The sequence below is a fragment of the Pseudorca crassidens genome, chromosome 9, assembly GCF_039906515.1.
Source record: "Pseudorca crassidens isolate mPseCra1 chromosome 9, mPseCra1.hap1, whole genome shotgun sequence".
NCBI classification, from domain to species: Eukaryota; Metazoa; Chordata; class Mammalia; order Artiodactyla; family Delphinidae; genus Pseudorca; species Pseudorca crassidens.
This window is the reverse complement of record NC_090304.1, coordinates 923,425-940,567: the sequence shown is the minus strand read 5'-3', so window position 1 is coordinate 940,567 and position 17,143 is coordinate 923,425. Positions and strand designations below refer to the sequence as shown.

At 47.0% G+C, this 17,143-nt stretch overlaps 1 protein-coding gene across 4 annotated transcripts in view; it reads right to left on the bottom strand.

Moving 5' to 3' along the window:
• AP2A2 (adaptor related protein complex 2 subunit alpha 2) overlaps positions 1-17,143 on the bottom strand; it is a 64,978-nt gene that overhangs the window by 39,671 nt on the left and 8,164 nt on the right. For 3 of the 4 annotated variants that reach the window (XR_010945872.1, XM_067747885.1, XM_067747886.1), the window contains exon 2: positions 182-250. The exons of the other annotated variant lie outside the window; for it this stretch is intronic. Coding sequence is in view for 2 of the 3 variants with exons in the window: in XM_067747885.1 (XP_067603986.1) it covers positions 182-250 (69 nt within the window). In the remaining variant the exon portion in view is untranslated. The remainder of the gene's footprint in view (positions 1-181; positions 251-17,143) is intronic. 4 annotated transcript variants of the gene reach the window in all.

Here is a 17,143-nt window from a genome sequence, read left to right as displayed (position 1 = left end):
ACAAACCATCAAACGACTGCAGAATAACCACTGGCTTGACTTTAAACGCCAACAAAGCCAGGACAGTAACTGCACTGAGACCTTAACTTTGGTTTGAAGCGAAGAAAAGTAAAGATGAGATTAAGCCCCTACCTTATAAAATTTACAAAAGAACATCTCCTGACAAAGATTGAACACTTACCTTTAAACTTTGATCTAATGTTTGCCAGCTCTTTGTTTATTCTCTTTATTTCTGCTTCTTTACTTTTGCCTAAAAAAAGAGAACACAAATGCATCTTGCTTTAACTGATCTCTAAACAGACACCCACTCCCTAACAAAACTGACACATCGGAATTAAATGCAGAATCAGGGCTCTTAGGAGCGCAAGGAAAGAAGCAACCGGCCTCCACCTGAAGCCAGGCAGGAGGTGGGTGAGGCAGAAGCCGGGCTCTGACACAGTCTGGTGCGGCTGCTCCCCATCAGGACCGGCAAGTCCACGAAGCCCCCGGGAGAGAGGGGAGTTGCCACCCCACATCACATGTTTAGCTCTGCCTTTTCGCCACCGTCCTGGACCTGGAAACTCTCAAAGCAGTGCTAGCTATCATCATCAGCTAGTAGTTTACTCCTAAAATTGACTTTTACTGCCACAGATAATTTTAAAAATTATAAAGGTTTAACTACTGTAGGCTTCGAATTTTCTTTCTTTATGAAATGCACCAACCTACAAAATCTGATAGGTCCACTTTTACAATATCCAATGAAGTTTGGGAATCATCCAATATATTAAAAAAGGATGGAAGGTACATTAAAGAAATACATGACAGTCCCACTTCCCCTACATCCTGCATCTAGTGCAAAATCGGCCTTCCTTCAACAAGCGTCGGCATGTGTGTTCAGCTTCAGCCCACCTTGACTAGGTGTGGAAACAGGCCTAGAGAGCAGAGACGATTTTCCCAGGGCCACACATCTTAACAAGTACTGTAAAAATATAAGAAGCTGTTCGTCACACAGGGCAGGTGAGTTGTAAGTTCACACTTGAGTAAATTTCCATCGCTTCTGCAAAGCAGGAATTAAGTTCACTATTAAAGGCCCTCCCCAGGCTAGTCCCTGGCTCGGTGACTCTATTCCCAGGGGAAGGAAAGGCTGCCACAGCAACCGCCCGCACTGGAGCACTGCCAGGCTGGGGCCTCACAGGTGCCCACACGCTGGGCTCACCAGGCCGTCCTGCAGACTCGCTGCCCACCCGCCCAGCCTCCGTCACTGCCACTCTTGGAGCTTATCTCACCTCGCAGTGAGGCAGCCTCCCACTCCCCAGGGCACTCCCACAACGCCAGTTATCTTTCACGACTGACTCGCCAATAAACAGGGTTTAACATCTGCCTGAGTGTAATGGAACCCTCCTTTGAGCCACTCCTACCCTAGAAAGCCCCTGGCCCAGACAGGGCACAGAGGCAGGCTACCCCCCACATGCTGTTCAAGGTGCCAGGACTTAGGTTAAAACAACACATCCTGCCCTCAGGAGCTGCCGTTCCAAGTGGGGGGGAGGGGGGGTTGCAGAACTTTAACAAAACAAGCCCAGCAGGCGGATCTGGGGAACCAGGGGGGATCAGGGGGTCAGGGAGGGGATCCTGACCCTCCTTCTCAGCCCTGAGTGCACTGCGGGGAGGCAGCTCCCAGCTGTGCCAGCTTCCCCATCTGGAAGAGGTGCCCCGAGAACCCAAGGGGGCACCACGTAGAGCAGCGGGCCGGATGCCCCGGAGCGGTGGGTTAAGGGCAAATTTTTTCTTAAGTTTTCATGAAAAAGTAACACCTTTGCTGAAGTAGGCTTTTCTGACCCGACTGAAAGGGCCACGAAAACAAGGTCATGGGCACCTTCTGCCCACAGCCTGGCTTGAGTGTGGACAGAGCACGGCGCACAGGAGGGCCCACGTGTGTGTGCAAGTGTGCATGCCCGCGTGTACACATTTGTGTGCGCGTGTGCTTCTCACAAGGGTGCAGGAACCTGTGTGTCTGTGCTGCTCTCCGGTACTCGCACTTTGCTCTACCCGCCCAAGCCCAAGGGAAACAGAGACCCCTGCATGGCAGGAACTTGTGTTGTTCAGAGTCAAGACGGGTCAGAACCAGAGCAGAAATCATAAAAAGATTAGGAGGTACTGGATAGGGGGCAACATGCTAAACAAACTACGGGGATCTATAGCTACTACCCCAGACGGGTAAATCACAAAATAAAACCAAAAGCATGTAGTTTGGAGTTTAGGTGTAGCCAGCAGAAGAAACAGAAGCGAATGGATGAGCTGCACTCCCTCTGGGCAACAAGACCGGGGCTGGGGTGAGAAGCTAGGGCTTTCCAGCCAAAGCTGTTTTAAAATCAGCCAATTTATAGCAAACACACACACACTTGTTTCAATCAGGGGAGGTCAGGCTCCCCCCAGAGGAGAGGCACAGGGGTCCAAGGACAAAAGCAGACTCTGATTCACTCTGCAACCAAGCGGAAATTACTCCGCATCTCTGAGCACAGTTCCCTCAAAAGGGAAACTACTAAAAGCCACAAGACCTCACAGCAATACACCTGGGCAAGGGGAGGTAGAAGGGAGAGCCCCAAACAGACCCGGGGGACTACACGGGGCGGAGCGTGACCGGGGGCTGGCACAGTGACGAGGGACAGGGAGGGCCACAGAGACCGGTGGACAGGGCCCAGGAAAGCCTGGAAGCACCGCCTGGTGAAGACGGTGGAGGAGGGAGTCTGTGCGACAGGAAAGCCACCTTGGACCTTGCCCCCCAACCCTGCCACAGCCCAGAGGACGAACTCCACGTAAGACAAGCAAGTTACACTCCACACAGAGACGGCAAGGAAGGGGAGAAAGAGTAAAGCAACACCCGGCAGACAGGCAGCGCACAGACCACAGCAACACTGGAGCCTCTGTCTCCAAACAAGCTGGAGAACAGTAAGAAAAACAGGGAAGACACTTAAAAACCCACAGAAAAACTCAGACGTTAGTTAAGAGAAACCAGGTAAATTAGAAATTTAAAAAATCATTTCAAAAATGAAGAATAAGAGGGACTTCCCTTGTGGTCCAATGGTTAGGACTCTGCGCTCTCACTACTAAGGGCCCAGGTTCAATCCCTGGTCGGAGAACTAAGATCCCACAAGTTGCGTGGCACATCCAAAAAAAAAAAAAAAATGAGGAATAAGAAACAGAAGGAGGGCTCCCCTGGTGGCTCAGTCATTAAGAATCCACCTGCCAATGCAGGGGACACGGGTTCGAGCCCTGGTCCGGGAAGATCCCACATGCCGCAGAGCAACTAAGCCCATGCACCACAACTACGGAACCTGCGCTCTAGAGCTCGCGAGCCACAACTACTGAGCCCGTGTGCCACAACTACTGAAGCCCACGTGCCTAGAGCCTGTGCTCCACAACAAGAGAAGCCACCGCAATGAGAAGCCCGCACACAAGAGTAGCCCCCGCTCGCCGCAGCTAGAGAAAAAACCTGCGTGCAGCAACGAAGACCCAATGCAGCCAAAAATAAATAAATTTTTAAAATAAATAAATTAAGAAACGGAACAGAAGAACAAATATACACAACAGAGGTCTGGAGAGAAACAGAAGATGAAAAGAATGAAAAGAAACAAAATTAGTTAAAGCAAAAAGAAATGAATAAAGAGATAAAGGATACGGGAGAAAGTAGCAAATACTGAAAATGGACAAAGATGCAGCATATGGGCAGTAGGAGTCCCTGAGGAAGACAGCCAACTGGGCAGTGGAACGGCCTAAAGCGCATCATTTGAAAATGCTTTCCTGAAATTAAAGTAAATAAAAGATTTAAAACCACATAAAAAACCACACCACATACCTGGGAATACCGACCCCAAATAACACACACCAAAACATATTCTAATAAAACCACTGGATTTTAAAGAAAAAAAAAAAAAAAAATCCTGGGAATTCCCTGGCAGTCCAGTGGTTAGGACTCTGCACTCTCACTGCCAAGGTCCAGGTTCAATCCCTGGACGGGGATCTAAGATCCCACAAGCCACACAGCACGGCCAAAAAAAAAAGAAAAAAAGAAGAAGAAAAAAAATCTTTTGAACACCTGGGGAAAAAAGCAGCTGATACAAGGAAGAAAATCAGATTTCCTCAGACTCGTGCAGGCTCAGGTGTGGGCTGGACACCTGGTCCACTGACTGGACTATGCCTGAGTGCCTCATCACACAGGGGAAACAAGACCTCGGGGGCCAAGGACACAAGCCCACAAACGCTGGCCCTCGCTGGCTGGTGGTGGTGCTTCCACCCGACGGGGCGAGGCTGTGCCTGAGCGGCAGCCCTGGGAACACCCTTGGGAATTGCTCCGGTTCCCACACTCCTGTCCAAGGTGAGGCTTTAAAGAAAGTCGAGTATGGCCGTGGGGGACTGACACCACACACAGATCAACGCGTTCAAATCAAACTTATGCCCGAAATTTACCGAACTGCCATCCTCCTCCAGGTGGTGAGGACACCTGGGAGAAACGCACGCGCTGGGGCCCTGGGGGCCTTCCCCACCCCCAGTTCATGCTCACTCAAGCTGCACTTCCCTCCCGACAGAAGCCCAGCCACCCCACACTGCTGGCAGCAGATGTAGCGATAAATCCGATCTTTCTAGATGCAGAATCAGCTCTGGGAGAACGGGAGAGGTCACTGCCCTACTCTGACTTCTGAAGCCCATTCTAACAGGGTGAAGCATCGGCCAGCGTAGCTGGGACGCGGTGACAAGCCTCGCCATGCCTGTAGCTTGATCTCTGTTCCACAGTGAAGAGGTTCTGGTCTCTGCCACCCTGTGCTGTCTCCACCTAAAACGCAGCAGGTCTGTCAGCCACAGAAAATACCAAGCTTCTAACAGGCAATTCCCACAGTGGATGTCGGCGCTCTGGTAGCTAATGAGTAACCTAGACTGTCCCACAACCACTGCCAAAAACAAGCTACAATTTGCGTCCAGTAAATAGCAAAGAACGCACTCTAGGGGGGACAAGCTTTGAAAAAAGCCCTTGGATTTCTAGAATTACCGTCCCTGGTCGTTCTTCCGGAATAACATGCTGGTTGACGATTTCTTCTTGCCTGCAAGCTGAGCTCATCAACTGACAGTGCTAGTGTTCTGGGAACAGCCTGATTCCAGACAAAGAGCACAGGGGCCTATCACAGCTTATTATAACTAACACGCCAAACCGCCAAAATCGCACGGCAGGAAGTCTGAAATTTACAATAAAATTTGGTCGAAATAAAGTTTAGTCTCTATATAAAATGATTTCACTGAGTAAGCCAAAAGCTCAAAATTGAGCAAACAAAAGCCTATTTTTGAAGGACGGTATCACTGTTAAAATGATACTGAAGGCGGTCAGCACAGCAGGAAGCAGAGCGAACTCTGGAAGCAAGCCTGCCCTGGAATGCCACTCCATGTGCCCAGGCCAGCAACTAACCTCGCTGAGCCTCAGTTCTCCTTCGTCACATGAGGCACCACAAAGTGCTGTGATGAGGGCTGCACAGACGACCATCAAAAAGCACACACAGGGCTTCCCTGGTGGCGCAGTGGCTGAGAGTCCGCCTGCCGATGCATGGGACGCGGGTTCATGCCCTGGTCCGGGAGGATCCCACATGCCGCGGAGCAACTAAGCCCGTGCGCCACAACCGTGGCTCCCACATCCCGTGAGTCATGGCCGCTGAGCCTGCGCGTCCGGAGCCTGTGCTCCGCAACGGGAGAGGCCACAGCGGTGAGAGGCCCGCGTACCGCAAAAAAAAAAAAACAAACACAGAGCAGCCCGCCCACGGGAGACTGTCGTGAACGTCATCAGGACTTTTCTCTATGTTTTCTCTTCATTTGTGCACAGGAAGGATGGGCCTCCAAACAGAAAGGCTCAGCAACAGCAGACTGGAACAAGATTTCAAAGAAATCAAAAGTTGCTATGCCACAGAAGATAAAGCCACGTTGGACCCTGACAAATGTTAACAGGCATATCTTATTTTAACAGCTTTAGCGTGATATAATTCACGTATCAAACCATTCCCTCATTTAAAGCATGTAACTCAATGACTTTGAGTATATTCAGAGCTCTGCATCCATCGCCACTCTCTAATTCTGGAAATTTTTCATCTGTCCACACCCAACAGCAGTCATGCACCAACACCTCCCTCCTCAGCCCCTAATCTCCTTTCCACCTCCACAGACTTACCTCCTCTAAACATTTCATATAAATACAATCTTTATATGTTCTTTTGTGATTGGCTTCTTTCACCACTTACAAAAGATAGCGTGATTTTTTTTTAATATTTATTTATTTATTTGGCTGCGTGGGGTCTTAGTTGCCACATTCGGGGTCTTAGTTGCCACATTCGGGATCTTCATTGCCGTGTGTGGGATCTTTAGTTGTGGCATTCAGGATCTTCAGTTGCGGCATGCGGGATCTAGTTCCCTGTTCAGGGATCGAGCCCGGGCCCCCTGCATTGGGAGCTCGGAGTCTTAACCACTGGACCACCAGGGAAGTCCCAATGATTGTTTTCAAGGTAGAATGAATCAGTACCTCATCCCTTTTCTCTGTTGAATAATATCACATTATATGGATATACCACAGTTTGTTATCTGTTCATCACCTGATGAACTGGGGGCTCTTACGAATAATGTTGCTATGAACGTTCGTGTGCGAGTCTCTGTGTCAGCGCACACTTTCATTTCTCTGGAGTGGACACCTAGGAGCGGAAATGCTGGGTCGCACGACAATTCTGTGCCTAACACTGTGAGGAACTGACGAGATGTTTTCCCAAAAGGCAGCACCATTTTACATCACCACTATGAAAGCGCGAGGGCTCCAATTGCTCCACTTGCTGTTGTCCATCACTTTTACTCCAGCCATCCCAGTTAGTGTGTGTGAAGGGGGATGTCACTGTGGGTTGTTTGGTTTGGTTTTTTTTTTTGACTGCACCACACAGCTTGCGGGGATCTTAGTTCCCTGACCAGGGATCGAACCCGGGCCCTTAGCAGTGAAAGTGCAGTTCTAACCACTGGACCACCAGGGAAGTCCCTGGTGTCTTGTGATTTTATTTTCATTTATTTTTTTAATCTCCCTTGTGTTTTTTCCTTTGACCCACTGGTTATTTAGGAGGGTGTTTGATTTCCACATATTTGTGAATTTCCCAAATTTCCTCCTGTTACTGATTTCTAACTTCATTCCATTGTGGTTGGCGAACACACTTCGTATGATTTCAATCTTTTTAAATTTACTGAGGCTTTTTTTTTATGGCTTAACATAGTCTATTCTGAAGAATGTTCCATATGCACTTGAGAAAAATGTGTATATTCTGCACTTGTTGGGTGAAGCAGTCTATAGATGTCTGTTAGGTCTAGTTGACTTAGTGTTGTTCAAGTCTTCTATTCATTGCTGATTTTCTGTCTACTTGTATCTCTTACTGAAAGCAGGGTATTGAAGTCTCCAATTATTATTGTTGAAGTGTCTATTTCTCCCTTCAATCCTTCATGTATTTTTTTAAATTTATTTTTATTTATTTTTGGCTGCGTTGGGTCTTCGTTGCTGTGCGCGGGCTTTCTCTAGTTGCAGCAAGCGGGGGCTACTCTTCATTTCGGTGCACAGGCTTCTCACTGCGGTGGCTTCTCTTCTTGCGGAGCGTGGGCTCTAGGCACGCGGGCTTCAGTAGTTGCAGCACACGGGCTCAGCAGTTGTGGCTCGCGGGCTCTAGAGCGCAGGCTCAGCAGTTGTGGCGCACGGGCTTAGTTGCTCCGCAGCATGTGGGATCTTCCTGGACCAGGGTTCGAACCTGTGTCCCCCGCATTGGCAGGTGGATTCTTAACCACTGCGCCACCAGGGAAGTCCCTCTTCATGTATTTTGCTTCATGTATTTTGAGCTCTGTTATTAGGTATGAATATGTTCAGAATTGGGAATTCCCTGGTAGTCCAGTGGGTAGGACTCGGCGCTTTCACTGCCATGGGCCCGGATTCAATCCCTGGTCGGGAAACTAAGATCCCGCAAGTCTTGAGGCTAGGCCAAAAAAAGAAAGAATTGATATATCTTCTTGAGGGCCTGACGCTTTACCACAGTAAAATGTTCTATAACTCTAATAACAATTTTTGTCTTAAAGTCTACTTTGTCTGATACTAGTATAGTCACTCCGCCTCTCTTCTGGTTACTATTTGCAAGGCACATCGTTTTTCTTCCTTTCACTAGTATCTTCTGTTTGTATCTTTTGATCTATAGTGTCTTTCGAAGAAAGCATTTAGTTGGATCATGTTTTTTTTAACCCATTCTGCCAATCCTGCCTTTTAACTTGAGGGTTTAATCCATTTACATTTAAGTTAGTTTCTGATAAGGTAGGGCTTACATCTGCCACTTTGCTGTTTTCTATATATGTCTTCTGTCATGTTCCTGCATTCTTCCATCACTGTCTTCTTTTGCATTAAGAAGTATTTTTCAGTGCATCATTTCAATTCATTTGTTTCTTTTAGTTTTTTTTTTTTAGTTACTTTCCTAGTAATTGCCTGGGGATTATAATCAACACTTAACTTGAAACAATCTAGCTTGATACAAACTTAATTTTAGGGAATTCCCTGGCAGTCCAGTGGTTAGGACTTGGTGCCTTCACTGCTGTGGCCTGGGTTCAATCCCCGGTCAGGGAACTAAGATCCTGCAAGCCGTGTGGCGCGCCCCAAAAACAAAAAACTTTTTTCCTTTGTCTTTCAACAGTTTGACTGTGATGTGTCTAAGTACTGATCTCCTTGAGTGGATCCTATTTGGAAGTCATCTTGGATATGTACATTAATGTTTGTCACCAAATTTGGGGAGTTTATGTCTTTAAATATTCTTTCTGCATCTTTCTCCTACTTCTTTCTTTATGGGACTCCAGTTATGGGTATATCAGTATACTTGATGGTGTTCCACAGGTCTCCGAGGCTCTGTTCATTTTTCTTCATTCTTTTTACTTTCTGTTCCTCAGATTGGATCTGTACTTACCTTAATAGAGATCTTAACTTAATTATATTAACAAACCTATTCCCAAATTCACTGACTTCTTTCTTCTATCAGTTCAAATCTACTGCTGAGCCCCTCTAGTGAATTTTTCATTTTTTCATAGTTATTTTATTTTTCATAGTTATTGTATTTTCAACTCCAGAATTTCTATTTGGTGTTTTTTAAAAAATAATTCCTACCTTTTTATTGATAACTTCTACTTGGTGAGATATTCTCATACATTAATTATTTAGACATAGTTTCTTTTAGTTCTTAGAACATACTTATAGTAGCCAATTTAAAGTCCTTGTCTAGTATTATTAAGTCCAACATCTGGACCCTTTCAAGGATAGTTTCTATTGACTACTTTTTTCCTGTGAATAGACCATATTTTCCTGTTTCTTTGTGCATCTCATAAGTTCTTACTGAAAACTAGTATTTCAGGTAATACACTGTGGCAACCCTGGAATTCAGACTGCCCCCTTCCCAGGGGCTGTTATTGCTATAGTTATTTGCTTAGTGACTTTACTGAACTAGTTCTGTAGAGTCTACAATTCCCTATAGTTTACAGTTACTATAAGTCTTTGCTCAGTTAGCTTAGTGGTCAGTTAATGATTGGTCAGGAATTTCTTTAAATGTGTTGAGCTAATAAGTGTCCCAGACACGGCCAAGAAGCTGTGCAAGTGCTGAGGCACACCTTCGGCACTCAGGGAGCTATAATGCTGCCTTTGCCTTCACTTCTTATTTGTGGAGGGACTCAAGATTAGACAGAGGTGAGAGACTAGGGCCCTCTCAAATCTCTCCTAGGCATATACACAGTCCTGCCTCTGTGCAGCCTTCGAGACCCACAGGAGTCTATCAGAGCTTTCCAAAGCCCCCTAAGAGCATGTCATTCTTCGTATCTTTCTTCTAAGATTTTGGCCAGACTCTTGTTTGCCCCCAACTGTGATATTAACTGCCACTGATCGTTTGCCACAAAGACACTAAGGGTAACTCTCTTCCCAGTGAGTGAGATCAAATAATGACAGCTCTGCAAATGGGGCTTTTCCAGAAAGCTGCAAGGCCAGTCAAAGAGTAACAACACTCTGAGAAGAGGACTTTTGAGGGGCTTCAAATCTCATCTGTCCCTTCCAATGGCTGCAAGGCTGCTGGTTTTCACAGTTACCATGGCTGCAAGGCTGACGGTTTCCAATGCTACCACAGATCATGGGAGAGGAGAATGACAGTAGGTCAAGTTGGAGGTTCAGCAGTTTTTCCTGAATAAATCTTCCTGAGATTATGTCAATTTCTGGTTCATTTCCAGAGTTCCAACCAAGTTTATTTTGACCATTTTTACCAGTGTTCTCCCTGCTTTTATGGAGGAGATTTACAGAGGTCCTCACTCCACCATTCTTACTAAATGGCGTCTCTGCTATACAGCCAAAGCAACTATGAGTAAAGAGCACTTTGCCCACCCGTCCCTCCTGTCAGTTATGATCTCTGCGTCTCCAAACTCCGCTCCTACTGCCTTGACTCAGACCCTTGCTGCCTCCTCTAGACCAGAGCAGTCAATCTTTTCCTAACTGGCTTTCCTGCCTTTAAACCTAGTCTAAAATCCATCCTTCGCGTTCAAAATTACTATTCTACTAACAAAAAACTAAAATGCACACTGTCACTCTCCTGTTTAAGATATGTCCGTGGCCCACGCCCCACAGAGGAAGTTCCCCACGATCTGGCTACGGCCTGCTCCTCCCACCTTGTTCTCCTGCCACATCTCCCAACCCACCAGGCACCACCCACAACGCCTGGAGTGTGTCCCGCTGCCACTCATGTCACTCCGCAGTGTGACGCATGATGCTCCCCCCTTTCGTGGAGAACCCCCCTACACCCTATCAGCTCAGCAGACCTGACCCAGGCATTATCCCATGTTACCCTGCCTGACCACCCTCTCCTGACCGTCTGCAGCTCATCCTGCCGAGCTGATCATCCCTCATTTTCACCATTCATCTCACACACTTACCACTCTGCGTCACAAGGGCTTGAGCTGCTCTGAGGAGAGAGATCATGTCTCATTATCGTCAGTGTTTGGCATGTGAGAAGAAAACAGCCACGACCTCTACAATGCGCTACACAGGACCCGTGACCCGTCTCCCCACCTCCAATACCCCCGACCTAACCTTCTACCTAACCTCCTTCTTGGCTCCCTATTGCAGACACACGGCCTCCTACTATTTCCTCCACACACTGGTTGTCTCTCCCCCCAGTGAAGGCCTTTGTACCTGCTGTCCCCTCTATCTAAGATGTACCCCCCCGCCGCAATTTCTACATGACCCAGTGCCTTCAAGTCTTTTGCTCAGCTGTTACCTTTAAAGCAAGACCAATCCTGGTCACCCTATTTGAAGTTGAAAACCCACAGCCCCAATGTTCCCCATCACCTTCTCTCCTTAATTTTTCTCTCTTGTACTTACTGTCTTCTAACATATGATACGATTTTCTTTTTATTGTCTATCTCCATCCGCCAGAATGTAGGCTCCCTAGGAGCAGGCAGTTCTGTGTGTTTTATTCACCACTATAGGCCCCGGCATTTAATAGGTGCTCAATAGCTGTCTGGTGAGGAATGCACACCCAGTGTAATGTGTGCTCAATGACGGCAGCAGACATCTGAGTACCTGTGCTGAAAACTGCCCCAAGAGCTCTTATGCAGCTGAGCTAGGAAACAACTAACATTTACTGAGCGCCAGAATTGCCACCAATGCGGGTGACGTTTTCACCTCCAACAGAAAACTCTCTCTTGAGGCCCTCCCTCTCCCTCACATCCATCCATCAAGGAGTCTTGTCCATTTTTCCTCCAGAAAAATACACTATTCTCACCATCTCCACTGCCACCAACGTCTCTTGTATGGACTGTAACAACTTTCACCTTCTGCTCTGGCCTCCTCCGATCTATTTCCTCACAGGAGCCAGGGTGATCTTCATATACAGGTGTACCTGCCACTCACCTGATCCTCTTCAGACGCCTCCTCCAGGACACCCAAGAGGAACTCAGACTTCCTGCCAGGGAAGGGCCTCCAAGGCCCAGCAATCTGGCTCCTTTCTGCTCCTCTCCCTCTCACTCATGACGCTCCAGCTGCACTTGGCTTTTGGGTCCTGAAGCAGAACTAGCCCTAGACTACCGCAAGCCTTTCTCCCCTCAGGACCCAGCTCACATACTGCGTCCTCAGAGAGGCCCTCTATGAATACCCTACCTAAGGTAGTCTCCCTTTCATCCTCCACCATGATGAAGTATATTCTAAAAATATTTGTTTTTATAAGTTTCAGTTCAGGGTTTAAAGTAACTCTTCGGAAAAGTTAGGTATCCAAACTCTCCTGGATTGACTCATCATTACCCATAAAAGAATCCACTGACTTCACCACAGAAACAAATTTCCATTTACTATATTCCACTACCGGCAAGAAACTGCCTCATTAACACAGACCACGTCTATGAAACAAAATCCTATGAGACGCCTATCTCCCCTGCTGTGATTTCTGGGTCTCAGAGCCTTATAACCTGAACCATGAGAAGTAGGCGTGCAGAAGTACAGCCGGCAGTGTTCTGTTAGCGGAGAACAAGGCCCACCCTGCCTGCCTTCCTCAAGGAAGAAGTTAGTGCCACAGAGTCACATGTTCTCTTTAAAGTTCTGCTTAGAAACTCGTGCCAAACAAACTGCATAGTGAGAACCACCCACCCAAATTAATTTAGTAATAAAAGGTATTATTGCTCCACTTAGGCAGTAGAAGGTAGAAGTGCAGAAAGTGAAACTATTCTCTCCCAAGACCTTCCCTCAAGGAGTGGTTAATGCAAAGTAGTATAAATCCAAAGGTTATGAAGGTCTGCATGGTGGGTGGTGTGTGTGTGTGTGTGTGTGTGTGTGTGTGTGTGTGTGTGTGTAACATATAAAATGAGTCAAAAACGTATTTAAAAGGAGAAAACTCTATGACAAGAGCGCAAGAGCAGTCACCACAACAGCTGTGGACACTGGAAGGACATGGCCAAGGGGTTAACTGACTCAGCCTGACACAGCAAACTGGGACCCGGCCGCCCGCAAGAGGGAGAACCAGTAAAAAGCAAACCCTGTCCGTCACAGAACCTGACGCCAGGTGCCTCAGGAGGGGGCTATCAGGAAGATGAGCTGGAAGTCTACGTAAGGAGCCGCAGGCCCCTCCACCAGACCCCAGGGCCAGGCCACCTATACCCCTAATCCCAGCAGAAGACAACAGGCCTACTCGCTGGAAAAGCAGGAACACAGGAGTTCTAGGCCTGGCGACACCACCACGTGCTAGGGTGAGGCTCCACACTCGGAAAAACACAAGTGAGCAACAGACTCCCTGCATGGTGGGACACCCACACCCAGAACAACAGCAGACAGACCCCCCACACTCCCTGACCCCACCGAGCAGGAGAGGAGCCGGAACTGCTTCCGAAGAATACGTCTGACACACAGCTTCCCTCCGTGAGACAGAGACCCCTCACCCACCACCACACAGTGAGGCCTCCATCACAGCTGTACCCATGCTGGCTGACACTGGTCCACGTGAGAGGACAGACACTGACCACCAGACATCCAGGATGGCCTCACAGCACGAGCCAGAGACCAAAACAGACCTACAGGGAAAGAACTCAGAGCAAAGAGGCTATGTAGAGAAGGAAACTCCAAAACAATCAATATTCTCACAAATAAAAGAAAACACAGCTTTAAGAACCAGATGCCACCAAAAAAGCAGCACTCAGACAATAATAAAACCCTCGGGGGAGCAGGGAGGGAGAAATTAGGAGTTTGGGCTCAACATATACACGCTACTATATACAAAATAGATAACCAACAGGACCTACTCTATAGCACAGGGAACTCTACTCAATATTTTGCAATAACCTATAAGAAAAAGAATCTTTTAAAAAATAGATATATATGTATGTATAACTAAATCACTTTGCTGTACACCTGAAACTAACACAACATTGTAAATCAACTATACTTCAATTAAAAAAAAAAAGAGAGAGAGAGAAAGCCCTCAAAATGTGGAGAAAAGGGGGACTTCCCTGGCGGTCCGGTGGTTAAGACTCCACACTTCCAATGCAGGGAGCACAGGTTCAATACCTGGTCCCCAGGTCGAGGAATTAAGATCCCACATGCCGCACGTGGGGCCAAAAAATATATATATATGGAGAAAAGGGAACCCTCTTCCACTGCTGATGGGAATGTAAATGGGTGCAGCCACTATGGACAACAGCTGTCACATGATCCAGCAATCATACTCCTGGGCATATACCCAGAGAAAACTCTAATTCAAAAAGATACAGGCACCCCAATGTTCATAGCAGCTCTGTTTACAATAGTCAAGACATGGAAATAACCTAAGTGTCCATCAACAGAGGTATGGATATACATGCGGTACATATATACAATGGAATACTACTCAGCCGTGAAAAAGAGTGAAATAATGCCATTTGCAGCAACATGGACAGACTTAGAGATGATCATACTAAGCGAAGTAAGTCAGACAGAGAAAGACAAATATCACATGGCATCACTTGTATGTGGAATCTAAAATATAATACAAACGAACTTATTTACAAAAAAAAACAGACTCACAGACGTAGAGAACAGACTTACAATTACCAAAGGGGAAGGGCAGGAAGGGAGGGGATAAATTAGAAGTCTGGGATTAGCAGATACAAACTACTATATACAAAATAGATAAGCAACAAGGTCCTACTGTATAGCACAGGGAACTATATTCAATATCTTACAATAACCTATGTTGGAGAAGAATATGAAAAAGAATATATATGTATAACTGAATCACTTTGCTGTACACCAGAAACTAACACAACATTGTAAATCAACTATAATTCAATAAAAAAAAGAAAGCCCTCAAATTGTAAAAGTGATAGGAGAAAGAAAAATTCAGAAGGGCCAGAGTCACAGAAAACAGAATACCACAAAGACAAAGAAATGGAAGACGAGAGATAAGAGAGTAAGAAAATGTAAGCCAAGAGGTCCACATTTCAACTATTATTAGAGGATTATTGAAAAAGGAGAAAGTGAAAAGAAATTATCAAAGAAATAAAACAAAAACATTTCCCCAAACCCGAAGGACATGAATTACCAGAATGAATAAAGCCACTGAATGCCACACCTGGGCACAGCATGTTAACATTTCAAACCACTAGGAACTAAGAGTAGAGCCATGCCTTCAAAACCGAGGAAAAGCGCTTCCCTGGTGGCGCAGTTGTTGAGAGTCCGCCTGCCGATGCAGGGGACATGGGTTCGTGCCCCGGTCCGGGAAGATCCCACATGCCGCGGAACAGCTGGGCCCGTGAGCCATGGCCACTGAGCCTGCGCGTCCAGAGCCTGTGCTCCGCAATGGGAGAGGCCGCAACAGTGAGAGGCCCGCGTACCGCAAAAAAAAAAAAAAGAGAAAGACAAATACCGTATGATATCACTTATATTTGGAACCTAAAATACCACACAAATGAACTTATTTACGAAACAAGAGTCACAAAAAGAACAGACTTGTGGTTGCCAAGAGGCAGGGGGTTGGGGAGGGATGGACTGGGAGTTTGGGATTAGCAGATACAAACTATTATATATAGAATGAATAAATACCAATGGCCTACTGTATAGCCCAGGGAACTATATTCAATATCCTGTAATAAACCATAATGGAAAAGAATATGAAAAAGAATATATATGTATGACGGAATCACTTTTGCTGTATAGTAGAAATTAACACAACATTGTAAATCAAATATAGTTCAATTCGAGAAAGAGTCAAACCGTTATTCTCAGCTAAGAAGAATATTTTCAGACATTAATTAAATGTTACAGATTAGTTAGGTAAAATATTGTGACCTACTAGACAATGGGAAAAGGAAAGCTTAGCTAAGTTAAATCCTCATCTTCCACAGTAAGAAGTTAATAAATAATGACTAAATGGGGAAAAACAACCATGAATGGTATGTAATTTAGAATAATCACATTTTTTAAAGTAAATATTAGAAGAGATGGATAAAAATGAAAATAACTGACTCCGAGGTTAGGAATGGGGGAATGAGGTGAGGGTCAAGTGTTTTATAATTAACTTCTTAAACTACATTCTTGATTTTCATTTTTTTAAACATTTAATTGAGGACAAGAAAATAGCAAAAATGAATATCATTCGGAAGACCTGCCCAAGCACCTACTATAACCCTAGCCCTCTCCCTGCCATTACAAGATGAACGACCCCCAAACCCACTAGCCCTGATCTCGGCTCCTCAGAAGATCTGGCCCCGCCAGGGCCACCGCGCCAACCGTCACCCTCCCCACGCTCCACTGCAGGGACCCCACAGCCCGTCCTTTCAGCTCACTACATCAGGTAAGCAAACTCTGAACCCCACTGCCCCGCCCCCAGGACTTACGACCCACTCTCTCTCTGTCCCTCTCCCCGTCCTCACGCCCTCTTACCAGCCTCAATCCCATCACGTAAACCAAGCCCCGACACTTCTCCTCCATCTAAGCACTTGCTGGCCAAACCCCTCCCTGCTGAGTCCAATTCATGGTCAACTGGCAGGTGAGCCTGGAGAGCTGAGCGTGCCTGGTGACACACCCCCCAGCTCTGCTGGGCTGGCCTCACATGTGAAGCCCAGGGAGGCCCTGTCAGCTCTTCCCAGGGGCCCCCTCACAGCTTCTCCTCCAACACCTCCTCCCTCCCCCATCACTGGTGGCTGGGGCGCCTGTTCCCTCACCAGCACCACCTCCCCCTGCACCTCTGCCCCTCCACTTTCCCCCTGGCCCTTGTCATTCCCATCAGCCAACAAACACGGTCTACCTCCCACCTCCTAGCAGGTCCTCACCTTTCTTGCCTGGTTCAGAGCCTCCTAACCGGTCTCCCCTGCTCTTCTCAACACAGCAGTCAGGAGTTCTCCCCAGAGGTAAGTCCCGCCTCTGCTCACCCTGCACTGGCTCGGCCTGTCACACAGGGTGAAAGACAGAGTTCTCCTAACAGGCTCCGAGATCCCCACCATGCACCTCTCCCCGTCCCCCGGCTCTGAAGTCCAGCCCCCGTGGCCTCCCCACCTGCCCACCAGCACTCCAGGGACACCTGACCCCCAGCTTCCCTATCTGAATTGCAACCCCCTTTTATTTTTCCCTTTATTTTCCCCTTAATATAGT